At 33.3% G+C, this 13,922-nt stretch overlaps 1 protein-coding gene across 1 annotated transcript; it reads right to left on the bottom strand.

Annotated features, from left to right (window-relative positions):
- Window positions 1–4,994: 4,994 nt before the first annotated feature.
- LOC145033954 (NAC domain-containing protein 73-like) lies at window positions 4,995–13,331 on the bottom strand. The gene is made up of 6 exons (XM_078982418.1): window positions 13,208–13,331; window positions 12,057–12,192; window positions 11,788–11,974; window positions 11,195–11,625; window positions 5,403–5,657; window positions 4,995–5,148 (listed from the first exon to the last, which is right to left on the bottom strand). The coding sequence occupies exons 1-6, from the start codon at window positions 13,213–13,215 to the stop codon at window positions 5,095–5,097; spliced, it is 1,071 nt and encodes a 356-aa protein (XP_078838544.1). The 5' UTR covers window positions 13,216–13,331; the 3' UTR covers window positions 4,995–5,094.
- Window positions 13,332–13,922: the final 591 nt, after the last annotated feature.

The raw sequence follows: 13,922 nt of genomic DNA, 5'->3' as shown, positions 1-13,922 counted from the left end.
TTGTAAAAGTTTGTAACTCCTAGAAAATCCTATATTTTCTACTAAAAAGTAGTCTTCTACCAAGGCACAACTGTTATGTATGTAGTGTTGTAAAGGGTAAATTAATGTAGTATTGTAGCGTTGTATTATAGTAACTACTGCTGTACTAACTACCTTAAACCGGATTTATATCAAGGTATTATGTGATTAATTGTACCATACTATCGACTATAAAGTCGTCAAAATAAATGACATTTGGCACCCGAAGTGTCACACCCCAAATCTGAGAATGACGGAAACGTTCTGGGGCGGAGGACGTCATGTACAGTATCACAACAATAAATAGTAGTAAACAAGCAACAACATCATCCATTGCATTAATAATATAATTTTAATACAAGTGTTCTAACATGTTTAATAGACACTAAAATATAAATCAAAATGAAAGATGAGTCTTGAACGAGCTCCATCTTCTCTAAACATTGCATCGGTACTTGTCTACTGTTGACCTGAGGATACAAGTTATTTTGAAAGAGAGTATCAGCTTTAAAGCTGGTGAGATCAAAAGTATTTTAGTGTCTGTATTTGTAAGAAAGTAGTTGAAAGTATGTGAAGTGTAAGTATGTAAAAGTTTTGAACCTCCTAGAAAACCCTATATTTCCTACTAACAGTAGCCTTCTACCAAGGCATCTAGTATCTGTGTGTGACTCTTGTAAGAGTGTGTATTTTCCCAAATCTGACTATCATTAACCAAAAATATAGTTTTTACATTACCGTGCATCGTATGAATGTTCACGAAGTGAATGTAATGAGAAAAATATTATAATATTGTAGTATTGTAATAAGTAACTACTATTGTACTAACTACCTTAAACCAATTGTAAATTAAAGTACCATGTGATAGGCTTGTACCCTCCAGGTCATGCGTAGAGGTAGTGGCAGTAGTAGTGGCAGTAGTAGTAGTGGCTTCATGTCACCCATGGGCCTTACCGGTGCGGACTGTAGCTAGTATTCAGGGTGTAGGAGTGTCAGTCTCATATAGATCTATACACATGATGTTCGCTCTCCTTCCCGGAGACTCTGGTTACAGGGCGTTGGTGCAATGAAGCGCCGTAGTGGGAAATAGTGTGTCACATTCTGAAGTAAGAGAGAGATAGAGAGAGAGATAGTATGAGAGATAGGGTGAGAGATAGAGTCCCTTATCTATTCCTATAATAGTTACTAGTGTCTCTGATCTATGAGTGACGATTGGGAGGATGTCCTTACTACCCAAGGGAAGTGAACTGATCGATGTAATCCTATATGTCTATGCTTGTATACATGATGTATAACTAATGATCAAACGACCTTCGGACGGATATCCGATCCCACCAGACCACATCTCAACGAAGAAAAGGAAATAGGGCGAACTAGCCTTCCTAAGTCCTTTAAACATTATTTATATAACTATACAAGCACATGCATACATTTAACTAAGTAGAAGCATTAACCAAGTAGAAGTATTTCATGAAGTAGAAGTGTTTCTCAAAGTAGAAGTGCTAATAAGGTATAAGCTTTTACGAAGCAGTAGCATTAATAAAGTAGGAGTGGTTCGTGAAGTAGTAGCATTAATAAAGTAGGAGTGGTTCGTGAAGTAGTAGCATTAATAAAGTAGGAGTGTTAATGAGTGGAAACGTATCGTGAAGTAGAAGCGTAAATAAGTAGAAGCGTGTTACGAAGTAAAAGTGTATCATGAAGTAAAAGCGTTAACAAAGCAGTAGTGTTTAACTAAGTAGGATCATTAATTAGGTAGAAGTATAACGAAGCAGTATTATCTAACAAAGTAGGAGTATAAACACGTGGACGAAAACTTTGATGGAACTTTGGAAAACCATAACATTTAAGAAAATCACAACCCGGTATTCTTTTGTGGAATAAGTTGAAAACCTTTAGAAATCCTTTCATAAACAAATTTTAAATGAAGCTTTGATAAAGCATTATAGGTAAAGAAATTCTTTATTTAAAATACTGCTGTAACTAAATATGAAATAAAACATACAACACGAGAGTCAATTTGAGAAAAGCTTTGAAACAAGTAAAGATGTTTTTAGAAAACCATTTACAGTATCATACTTGGTTTTCATTATTTTTGTTATGTTTAGATTCGAAAGAACCTTTATGCCGAAATGGCTACGGTAAAAATTCTTTTTACCCAACACTAAGGATTTACACATGGTTGCACGATGTCAAACCATGATGGATAGAGGCGTAGAAGTTGGCATACTCCGGCATGATATAGAATGAGAGTCGATAGGGTCATGTGCTGAAGGGGCACACAAGTCCCAGGCGTCTCGGGTTTCGTCCCATGTATCACTGTCGTGGATACTTGGACCGATAGAGTCAACGCGGAACTATAGAGGGTCCTGAGTGTTTCTGAGTAGAGTACCTTTTCATGAATGGATTCTCACGAGTTATATCTATAATCGCCAAACATATACTAGTCATGTATAATTAGGGTGGGGAGGACTGTTGACTGAACGACTCCGCCTTAAATCCACAACCAAACGAGGCACAGGAAATGAGGTGGCATTCACTCACTCTAGGTCTATCCATCTCAATTATACATGGGCGTAACGTATATATTTAGCCATTATAGTTTTACCTGATGACATTTTAAATTTTATAACAGTGCTGCGACTTTCACCTTAATAGGGAAGTATTTACATTTAGAATTAGCCTTTTAATGTTTTCGGTTAGTTATCTGAGATTGAGAGACGTACCAAAATCTACCGGGTTCCTTGATGCTTCTCCCTAAGCAGGTAGAGTCAGACTCCTTCTGTGTCCTTGTCGTTTCCTTCAGTTGTATAGTCCTTCTTGAAGTGTCCAATCTCACCACATAGGTGACAAGTTGTATTGGTCGCCACATTGGTGGTTGATGTAATAAACTCAACCAGGGTTCTGCAGACGCTAGTAGTATGCCCCTTCATGTGGCACCTAAAACAGTAGAGTTCCCGACATATACCATGATGATGGTAGCTACACTTACTGCAGTGGGGAAGGTTTCCTAGGTATGGTCTTCTGAAGGTCAGGATGGGAGGGCTGGCATGGATATTGACTGTCTCAGATCGTTGCCCTTCGGAAGGTCCTTGAGCCGAGTACTTCCCTCCTCGATCTTGAGTTTTCTCTTTAGTGGAGTTGACTGAGGTTCTTGGGTGGCTGCGTACACAGGGGTTGGTTGCTGCTTTCCACCACTAGGATCGGAATTTCCAAAACATCATTAGGGCATCAGCCTAGTATGCGCATCGTACCATTTGGTACGCTCGACATACCCCGCATGGATCCCTTTCCTCTCATTAAGTGCTTTATTTCTTAAAGATCTTTCATCTAATTTTAGATCTATAACCAAAACATCATTATAAGTCGTAACATCCTTACGTTGAGGTAATTCCAAATTTTAACCCTAAGTATGAAAAATATTGCAAAATATCATTCTTAAAGATCTAGACCCGAAACAACATTCTTAAAGATCTTTCCCTTATGTATGTAGAATGTTGCAAAATAGCCCATATTTGCATTTTTGTAAATTATAGGCGAAGCTCTAGTACATTGGGCGTATAGATTGGTACGCTGGGTGTACGTACTGGAACCTCAAACCCTAACTTTTAGGGTTTGGACCCAATATAAGCATCATTAAATCACCAATGATCATTCCATCACCAGCCTCCAACCCTAACTTCATCGATTTTAACCCTAATTTATTGTATATGTTCCTTTGAGCTTGAAAGGGTGTGTTTGTAGTGTATTTGAAGCAAAGAGAAGATTGAAGCACCAACTTGGAAGATCAATGTCACATAGATCTATAAACATCACACCTCCAAGCTTCATTTTGAGGTATAAAGTTCTGAACTTGATGATCATATCTCCAGATCTTGCTTATGTTTGAAGTTTATGCTTATTATCCCCATATTCTTGGTCCTTTTAGGTATGAGCTACCGTAGACCATGTGATTTCTCCTTTTGGACATTTTAGGGTAGTTTAAGTGATAAAAATGTGATCTTTGACACTCCATGCAAGTGTTGAGGTGTCGTAATGAGTTAATAAGTTGGATTTTAAGCTTTTGGACACTTGTTAGCCATGCAACACCATAAAGTTGGAAACTTTATGGAAAATGAGATTAGTTTAGGGTTAGATTTGAGAATAGGGTGGAAGAGATTAAAGTAATAAGATATTAATAGAAGGATTAAGGGAGGGCTACGTACGGTGGGCATACGGATTGGTACGTTAAGCGTACAAGGTCGACTTCATGATTTTGGTCAAAGGCTGAGTACGCCTCGCGTACTGGATGGGTACACCCAATATACTCAGCTATATTGACTAAGCTTGACTTTGACCAAAACTTGACCTAAGGGAATTTTGGGTATTTTTGGTATTTCAAGTAGTATTTGAGATTGGTTATTATTTGGTGTATAGGTGACCAGTTGAGCTGATATTCGCAGCTACGTCCTGTTTAGCCATCATTTCAGACTGAGATGTGAGTTTTCCTCACTATACTTATAGGTAGAAGGCACGAATGCCGTCCCATATGTTGATATGTTATAGTGATCTATTAGATCGAAATCCTGGTAAATAGGATGTAGTATGCGGTAGTGATCTATAGATCTGCCCGTTTATCTGTTGACTGGTTATATGCTTATTTGTTTGCTGGAAATATGTTATATGTTATGTGTATTTCGATATAGAATTAATCTAATATTGAGGACTTCAATGTAAGTTTTGTTGGTTTGATTTCTTATTTATTAAGGTTTAAATGTGTTGTTACTATCGATTTTTCTTGTTTATTTATTATTACTTTTTTGTGGGGAGATGAATTACATAACTCTTCTAAATGAAAACACAAATAACCATAATTTACTTTCTAAGATAGAATGAGATTTAGGGTTATTCTCGATTTAAAGCTATTTACATTAGAAACATCATACATTTAAACTGATATTCATGGAAATAGTGAAAACATATGAGAAATTAGGTTTATCCGAAGCTTGCACATTTTTGTATGGACGTACATGCATTGCTCCATGCATGTTTACACTTATTCCTCAATATGTTATCTGCATCATTCCAGTAATTATTCATCCTCTATAACCAATCTAACCCATCACAAAAACTATCTTCGGATGGAAAATACAACTCCTGCATCCACATTAGTGAAATTAATTGCATTAATTTTCGGATCAAACACAAAAAGGTAGAAACAAAATACTAGTGAAAAGTTTCAAAATGATTGCTCATAAAAAGAAAATGATCAAATGATAAATAAATATCTTCTTATCATATTATTGTTATAATACTAAGTGGATGTTTGGTTGGATGGAAACAGAAGACAAATGAATTGAATGCAAACACTACCTACTACTTCAAAGAAAAGGAAGAAGAAGCTAACTTACAGATAGATTGAATTCGAGTGGACTACCCACGTCTAAATTTTCAAGACTCGCATCTCTAGCGGCTCCTACAACATCTTTAGTACATAGATTATTTGATGTCGAGTGAGCATTGAGATTATCTTGACCAGAGAATGAAATATGAAATACATCCAAATCAAAGTTTTCATCTTTGCAAGTATCTGTTTCCTTCTTATCATCCTTGACTTCATGAGTAGAGAAGGGAGGAAGGTAGTTTTCTTCAAAGCATTTCGATTCCTAGACCATAGAGAAGCAAACATCAAGTCATTAATCATTATCATAAATGTTGAAGTCCCTTTTGATTTGAAAAGGGTACAATAAAGAAGTATTGATTAATGTGAAAACAAGAAAGGAAATAAAAAACAAGCATAAAAATGTTTCATATGAAAATAGAGATGAAATTTAGAAAAATCCGATGTTAAAGAGGATTCATCAATATAAGGTATTGTTTATTCACATAGGTGGGTAGATGGAAAAATTAGTGTTTGTATATCCTATATAAATAACATTTATTTGGTACTATTATTATGGAAAAATACAATCCATATTTACCAATTTAGTCTTTGAATTTGTTTGTTAAGGATTTTTTGTACCAGAGTTTGTACGTCGACGTCTTCTAGTGCTCAACATAATATGATAAATGTTGAGTGTGATGTGACATATCCTTGGATTGTTAATTTCATACCTATGAAAGAATAATTTTAGGATTGTTATAAGTTAATATCCCCGTTTTCATGGTTGTTTACAAACATATGGAGACAAAAAGGGTATGTACTCTTTGTATACAACGTTAGGAATGTCTCCAGGAAAACCGATGACATTGTGACTCGCATTTACTTGCAACACGTGGGTAGGTTTTACGTAGATAATAGGTCTCATGTTGTTTTTAGACTGATTAATTTAGGTTTGTTGTAAAATGGAAACAAATTACCCTCCATTATTTCTCGTAGGCCTATGGTACCATTTAATGGGTTTCAAGTGGGCCTAAGCGTAATTAACTTTGGGGACTTTGTTGATGCCATTATCCTAATTGGTAGGACCAATGAAGATAATAAACAACCACCCCCCCTCCTTTGTCATCCGATTGATCCAAATGAGACCTTCATTCTCTTAATCCCCAATTTAAGGCTCCCACTTCATATGGTTCTATCAAGATCCACATTGGTGCTCTTGTAAGGTTAAACGGAGTAGTGTAATCGTTAATTTCATTGGTTTAGGTTTGGCAGTCAAGAAAGACAAACTTCTCCCTTGGATTGGGAATGGTAAGTTACAATTGGATGGCAAAGGTTCCTAAGTTCAACTACATCTAGAATGTCCTGAAACTATAGTTACCATAAAATGTAACCAAAGGATTCTTGAAAACCCTTTTTATCTGTCATCTGGTGACATATTGGATTCATTGGAGGAACAATCTAAAATAATTAATGTTGGTTTAGGCACTAGAATTAACTAAAAATGATTGGATCAATAGGTTTCCAACACTTATGGAGGTATAATAGTTGTAGACCTTAACCAATAAATTTCTTATCTCTTAAATAATCAATGCTGGTTTAGTCACTAGAATTATGTTTTTACGCATTCACGAAAATAAACAAACCATCTTATCTTACTCTTACATTCTTTCTCCATAATGAAAATTTAATTTTGAATTTGCTTTTCCTAGCCTCCATTAATTATGGTGGTTTGATGTCGTTAGGGGATTCTAATATCTATTAGGGAACTTCTATTAGAACCAAGTAAAACTATATGGATCTTTCAGTGTTCTCGTTGCTTATAATTCTTTGGTATGTTTCATTAATGTATACATGCCTTAGAATTTGGTTAGGAAAGTGGTATATTGTCATATATCCACATTTTTCTCTCTTATTTCAAATTGTTTGCGCTTTCTCTGACCTTAGCAAAGTGTGTACCTCATCAGAAAGAAGTTGGTATAAGTTTTGCTAAAGAGGTGCTTCTCTGTTAATTTTTTTTATCCTTGATATAATCTTGCCGACCTCTCGATGGGCGGTTATTCCTTCACTTAGACTAATAAGGTAGGGTCCAAGTTGAGTAAGCTTAGATCATATTTTTGTCTCCCCTTCATTTAATTAGAACTAGTGCTTGTTTTCAGTTATGGCCTTTCCTAGATTCTTATATAACTACTTCCCACTTATTCTCAAGGAGGGGACTCATGACTTTAGTGCTCTTCTCTCGTCTTCCATAACTTAATTTCATTTCAATGACTCCCCGATCGACGAATTCAAATTAAAAAAGGTCTTCTCTGAGGCGATCTCATATCCATGTTTATCTTTACTTTGGTTATGGAAGGCCTTCATGTAGCCATCACGTATGCTATATACAAAAGAATCATTAAGGGGTTTAGAGTGAGATTTTATGGGTACAAAGTGTATCAAATATTACATGTGGAGGATGCTATGTTCATAGATATTAGGATAGTGAAAACACTAAAAATATAAATTTTATCTTAATGTGTTTCTATCTAGCTTCCAAGCTTTATATAAATCCCAATAAAATTAAGTTATTTAGTGTTGGTGTTTCCTTTCTTGTTGTTCAAAGTTTGGAATGATATATCCGACTCCAACTAGATACTCTTTTGTGTATTTACCTTGAAATTCCTTTCTAAATATGATTGTAAGATGATGCTTATTAAGTTCGTCCTACAATCGCTTGCGAGTTATTATTTCTCTTCATTTAAAGCTCCCAAAAGCATCAAGGTGAAAGTTATCGTACATATTTCTTTTGGGTGTAGATGGGAACTAAAAGAAATTTTATGTCGGTAAAGGTCTCTCCGTTCGTTCCAAAGGGGGTTTGGAAGTTTGAATTGTTTTGGGGCTAATCGAGCACTTCTTTACAAATGGATACAAAAAAATTTGTGTGAAAAATACACCGCTTCTATCAAGATTATGAATGCAATTTATAGCTCCAATAAAGGTTTCTCGTCCCCTAATTTTACTAGGTACAACTCTACATGGAAAGGAATCAAGTCCTCGTTAGATAACTTAAGTGATTTCAGTGTCACTTGGACTCGGTGATTAATAGAAAAAGAATTTATAGCCACAACATGTACCTATGGGTGGACAAATGGGTTGGCCAATACACCTTCAAAATCATATTTCCTCACATGTTTTCATCAAACATGATCACCTTTGTTCTATGGTTGACAAATCATGTCTGTAATGGGAACTAGACTAGAGCTTTTGGGAAATGGTTATGTTCCCGATTAATGTTATTAAAGGTGTCATTCCTTCGCCACATATAGATAGATGGAAGTGGTCTCTTGATAGGTCTAGAAATTATACATTTAAATCATGTACAACTAATTTCGACAATTTTGACATGCTTTATTCCAATTTCTCCACCTGTTGGAATAATTGGTCGCCTGTCAAAACTAACATCCTACGATGGCGTATCAATTTGAAAGGGCTTCCAAATCGTCTTAGTGGAGACCACTAAGTTATTGACCTCTAGTTTGTTTAGTTTATTGTATTTCATGCCTTTTGGAATCCAGTCAACATCTTTCTGGTGTGTGCAATGTTGCCAAACAATGTATCATAAGGTTGTTGCCTGGTGGAAGTGCCTGCTCCAACATCTATTTCAACTTGTCCGAATTAAGGAGTTTTCTAGGGGTGTTTCACTTCTACAAAAGATTTTATGTTGTTCTCGAAGCCTAATATTGGTCCATTCAATGTATAGGGACATTTTGGTTTTTACGGACCATACTCCTAAATCCTCTAATCTGTTCAAGGAGGTGGTGACTAAGTCTTTTTGTATTTGGTTCCCAATAGAAAGAGTTATTGTAGATTTAGTTGGATTAAATAGATTAATTCTCCATTTCATGTAACCGATTCAGTGGAATATTCTTGTTTGTCTCTAGCTTCTTACTAGAGTTTGTTTATTGCAGTCATCCTTATATATATATATATATATATATATATATATATATATATATATATATATATATATATATATATATGCGTGTGTATGTATGTATGTATGTATAGAATATATAATGCGTGCGTAAACACTTTTATTATGTTAATCCAAAGCCGGTTATTTTTAGAATAATTAATCTTTATTTTAGAACTCATTTAGCAAATTAATAAACTGTCAGTAATGTGGTTAATTTAATAACTGATACGTTTTATAAACTTTTTAAAATGACCAATCTCAATAGTTAGTCTTCCTAGTTCCTATTTTGATTAATTGAATTGCAGTATCATTTTGACCTTTAGATATTAATTCTTGTACTCATAATTGCTTTTCTTTTAAATGTTTTGGTGAAGTGCTTAAGTCTTGCTAAATTTTTTTAGAGTAAATCAATATTAAAATTGTTATCGGAATTATAATATATTTGAGTTTTATTACTCATATTTGTTGTTTAAAATTTTAAAGGTCGTCTATAAATTCAGATTAGTAGGACTAGGTAAACTAGTTTCGCTATTTTGTTTGTCTCGATAAAGTGGTTTAGAAATTGAATTAGTATCATCAATAGCCTTTAGTTTTAAAGATCCTAATTTTGAAAATGAAGATTTTGAGGTGCTAACTTCTAGAATCGAACTTGTTGAAAATCGTGATGATATAAAGTTTATAGAAGAAAAATTAATATCAACTGATACATCATTATGTTCGATAAGATTAAAATATTGTTTTGAATAATCTAAAGTCTTTGGTTCAATAACGTTTTATAAATTCCAATTACATGTTTGAGTAATTTCCGGCCATTTAAGCATTTTAGGCATATGAACCTTAGTATGGTTAGTATTTGCTTCGAAAATAATTGTTTCATTTCTTGGGTTTTATAGACGGGTTCTTGATTCTAACGTGGTTTTCATGGTTTTATAACAAACATGATAGATTATAGTTAAATGTTATGTATTATCTTTAAATTCTAATTTTTTGTTTCTACTGTTAAAACTAAAGTATCTAAAATATTTTTATCGAATAATCCTACAGAAAAGTTTGGATAACAGTTAATATAACTTGGCCCATTAGCAATATTTGTTTTTGTCATAGCTAAAATAGAATTTTGAAAATCATTATGCCATTTATCTCTTGAATTTATGAGAACAAGAACATCAATACGAATTATAAATAAATGTTTAATAGCAATTTGTAACGAAGAAATTTATATTTTTGTCTATATTCCAAAATATATCTATATAATAATAGATTTAAAATTTAGTGGTTTTGACCAATAGATACAGTTTTTTCAGTTATTTTAATTGTCTAACTTTGAAAATAATCGAAAGTTTCTATTTTATATATTTTGGTATTGTTCAATCATTTAAACTTTATTCTATACCATCAATAATTTCTTCGATAGAATTTAACTGATTATTATTATAGTCTGGTTCTTCATTAATAATTTTATCAGGAATATATTTTTTGGATAATATGTGGGATAAGCTACTCATATTTGATTTATTTTGTTTTCGGATTTTATAAGAAAACTTACTTGTTTTAATAATGATGAACAAAAAGGAGTCGTCCCCACTCTAAATTAAACTTATTAAAACTCATAATTTTCTTAGGGAATTTTAAACCATATATATATATATATATATATATATATATATATATATATATATATATATATATATATATATATATATATATATAGAGAGAGAGAGAGAGAGAGAGAGAGAGAGAGAGAGAGAGAGAGAGAGAGAGAGAGAGAGAGAGAGAGAGAGAGAGAGAGAGAGAGAGAGAGAGAGAGAGAGAGAGAGAGAGAGAGAGAGAGAGAGAGAGAGAGAGAGAGAGAGCTTTAAACAAACCTTGGATGGTGATTTTCCTAGTCGTGGTGGATCGGGAGCATCGATCATTGGTGTTCTAGGACCGGTTATCCTCATGGATGGATATGTTTGTTCAATACTAATATTCTTAGTATCCTTCTCTACCTGATAAAATACCTTAGAAACCACATATTCTCCATCCTTTTCATCTTCATCGATTCCTAAATGATATTGATGCATGACCCAATTTCTTTTACTAGGTTTCGAACTCCCATCACTTCCCCCATAAAGCACCATTATCTTCTTATATCCCAGCTGAACTCCACTTTTGAAGATAGCCTTGGTTTTACCAGTCTTATGCCAACGTATCAAACTAGATCCACTGTGTATCTTCCTACGCTTTCTTTGACCCTTAGCATATGCATTTGAATTTCGATAAAAGAAATGCACTACGTTTCCATCTTTTCTCGCGCCTACAAAATTACATGACATAATTTTCATGACGATCGAAAGACACATAACTGTTGCATGCTTGATTTTCTCTAGAAAATACTTAACTGATTTCTTAAATTTGAAAAGATTATAATGATTGTCACAAGTGTATAAATTCCATAGCCAAAAGTTTAATATCATACCCGGAAGATTTTCAGGATGTTCATAGCATATTCCTTCCTCTCCATCAAGTGTGAGGATGAACTCATCGATATAAGGGTGTGGCTTTTCATTTCCCACTCCACATTTGGCTGCTAAATGTTCCAATAGCTCAACATCAGATGGATCGAATTTCACTCCAATGGGTAGCCCAGGCCACTCATTTGACACCTTCAAAGAGAAACATCTCATCAGATTTTACTATTTACTTCGACATTAAAATTAATCACTATCAAGAATTGATATATCTTACATTGTTATAATCATTAATTTTATAACCGCATTGTGGACATTCACAATTTGCGTCACAATCTTTGATTTGATGTATAGAAGGAAGTCCGATTGTTTTTATATTCCTTGCAATAGTTCTACCATCAAGAAACCAACTCCTGCAATATGGAAATGTCATCTAGTTAATCAAAAAAAGAAAAAGAAAAAAAATGTAACATGGATAATGATAGTATAGCAAATTAGCAATAGTTTTACAAACTTTACTTCACATTCTTTTACGTATATTAGGTAATTAAACGAACTCCAAATCAATATGTTTTCTGAAAAACTAAATTGCTTCCTAAGGATACGTATTTGTTTGTGGATGATGGTTCATATTTACCATAAGTAGAAATGTTCTGTCTTTTCATAAAGTGGAAAGATGGACTATATAAGACTTTTGATTATGCAAATATTCTAAATGTTTCATACAAAAAAAGAAAATGAAGATAAATTTACTCTATTGTATTGACTACTAAGTACAAAAAAGGATTAGAAATGGACTTTCATTATATGACATATTCAGACAAATATAGAATCATATGTAGAATCTACCTCAAAAAGTCGTTACCTAGATGATAATCGAAGAAACATAAGTCATACAATATGTTTTAAGCATCCAAAAAGTGATTTCAATTTTACACAATCTACATTAGAGTACTCAACAAGCTGAAATGACATAAATGGAGTACAATACATCATGCATCACAAATATTTACATTTACTACCCATATGGATACAATAACATTATAATTAAAGCTAGTGTTAATGAAATGGAGAATCATAAATTCACACAGACACATACTCGTATACACAACATTAGCTGGAACTTTGGTTAAGCAGGTTTTCTTTTATGCAAAAAAAAAAAAGTAATTTGTTTTAAACTACTTGTTTAATTTTTGGGGGATGATTGAAGAAAAGAAGTGATTCACAATCTTGCGATATAAGATACTCATTCCATTTTAAGTATTGAACATATTTCGAGTTCTAGAGAGACAAGAAAATGTATCGGATAACAGAGTCGATGTCATAGATCCGTAGATCGTAATGCATGATCAAATCCACCACAAAAATACGATTGAGACGATGATGTAAAGAATAAATTAAGTAGCAAGCCGTATATTAATCACTAACTTCGCCATATCTAGAAGTTGTCGAAGCACAATCGTTCAACATCCGGTAGCTTCTCCTTGTTGTTCTTCCTTCTTAAGTTAACCAGAGAGAGAGAGAGAGAGAGAGAGAGAGAGAGAGAGAGAGATATGGGTGATTGAGATTAAATAAAGAAATATTATTCATAAGCGGGAACAATGAAGACGCGTTCCATAGCAACAGGTATATATACACAGCTTTAGGTTCGGTAATAGCTTATTCAACCTAACCAAAAACTTACTTTTGAGCAAGAATTATTATATTATTAGATTTCCTTTTTTGTATTTTATAATTTTTTTTATTGGTTAGTGGTCAAGACTTTGTGTATTTAAATTCTTTCAATGCAATCAACGAATTAAGATACTCTTTAAAACACACTATAAAATAGAACTTAATATGCCATCATATGATGGTTAGATTTTAAAAAAAAATCAAAATATGTAATAAGTAATGAGGTTTTTCTATCTTATTATATAAATTCATAATTTAATCTCTCGAACATTGACTTTAAAAACACACTATAAAATAGAACTTAATAGGAAAGAGTTTTACCTTATATATAAATGGGCATATTCACAAAAATCAATTATTTGATATTGATAATGTTTTTTTTAAGTTTAAATTGGATTCTTCTTTTATCGATTTGTTACAATCCTAACAATTTAACTAATATTTGTTAGCTGATGTGTCATACTGAGAT

The sequence above is a fragment of the Lactuca saligna genome, chromosome 3 (genome assembly GCF_052625555.1).
Source record: "Lactuca saligna cultivar CGN05327 chromosome 3, ASM5262555v1, whole genome shotgun sequence".
Lineage (NCBI taxonomy): Eukaryota > Viridiplantae > Streptophyta > Magnoliopsida > Asterales > Asteraceae > Lactuca > Lactuca saligna.
This window is presented reverse-complemented; position numbering and strand designations above follow the sequence as displayed.

What these genes read in the sequence shown, in the direction of transcription:
- LOC145033954 (XM_078982418.1), bottom strand. An exon ending in ACATCCTGAAAATCTTCCGG is followed by an intron (nt 11,626 to 11,787) that starts GTATGATATTAA and finishes GTAATTTTGTAG; the next exon opens with GCGCGAGAAAAGATGGAAAC. An exon ending in TAGGAAAATCACCATCCAAG is followed by an intron (nt 5,658 to 11,194) that starts GTTTGTTTAAAG and finishes TCTATGGTCTAG; the next exon opens with GAATCGAAATGCTTTGAAGA.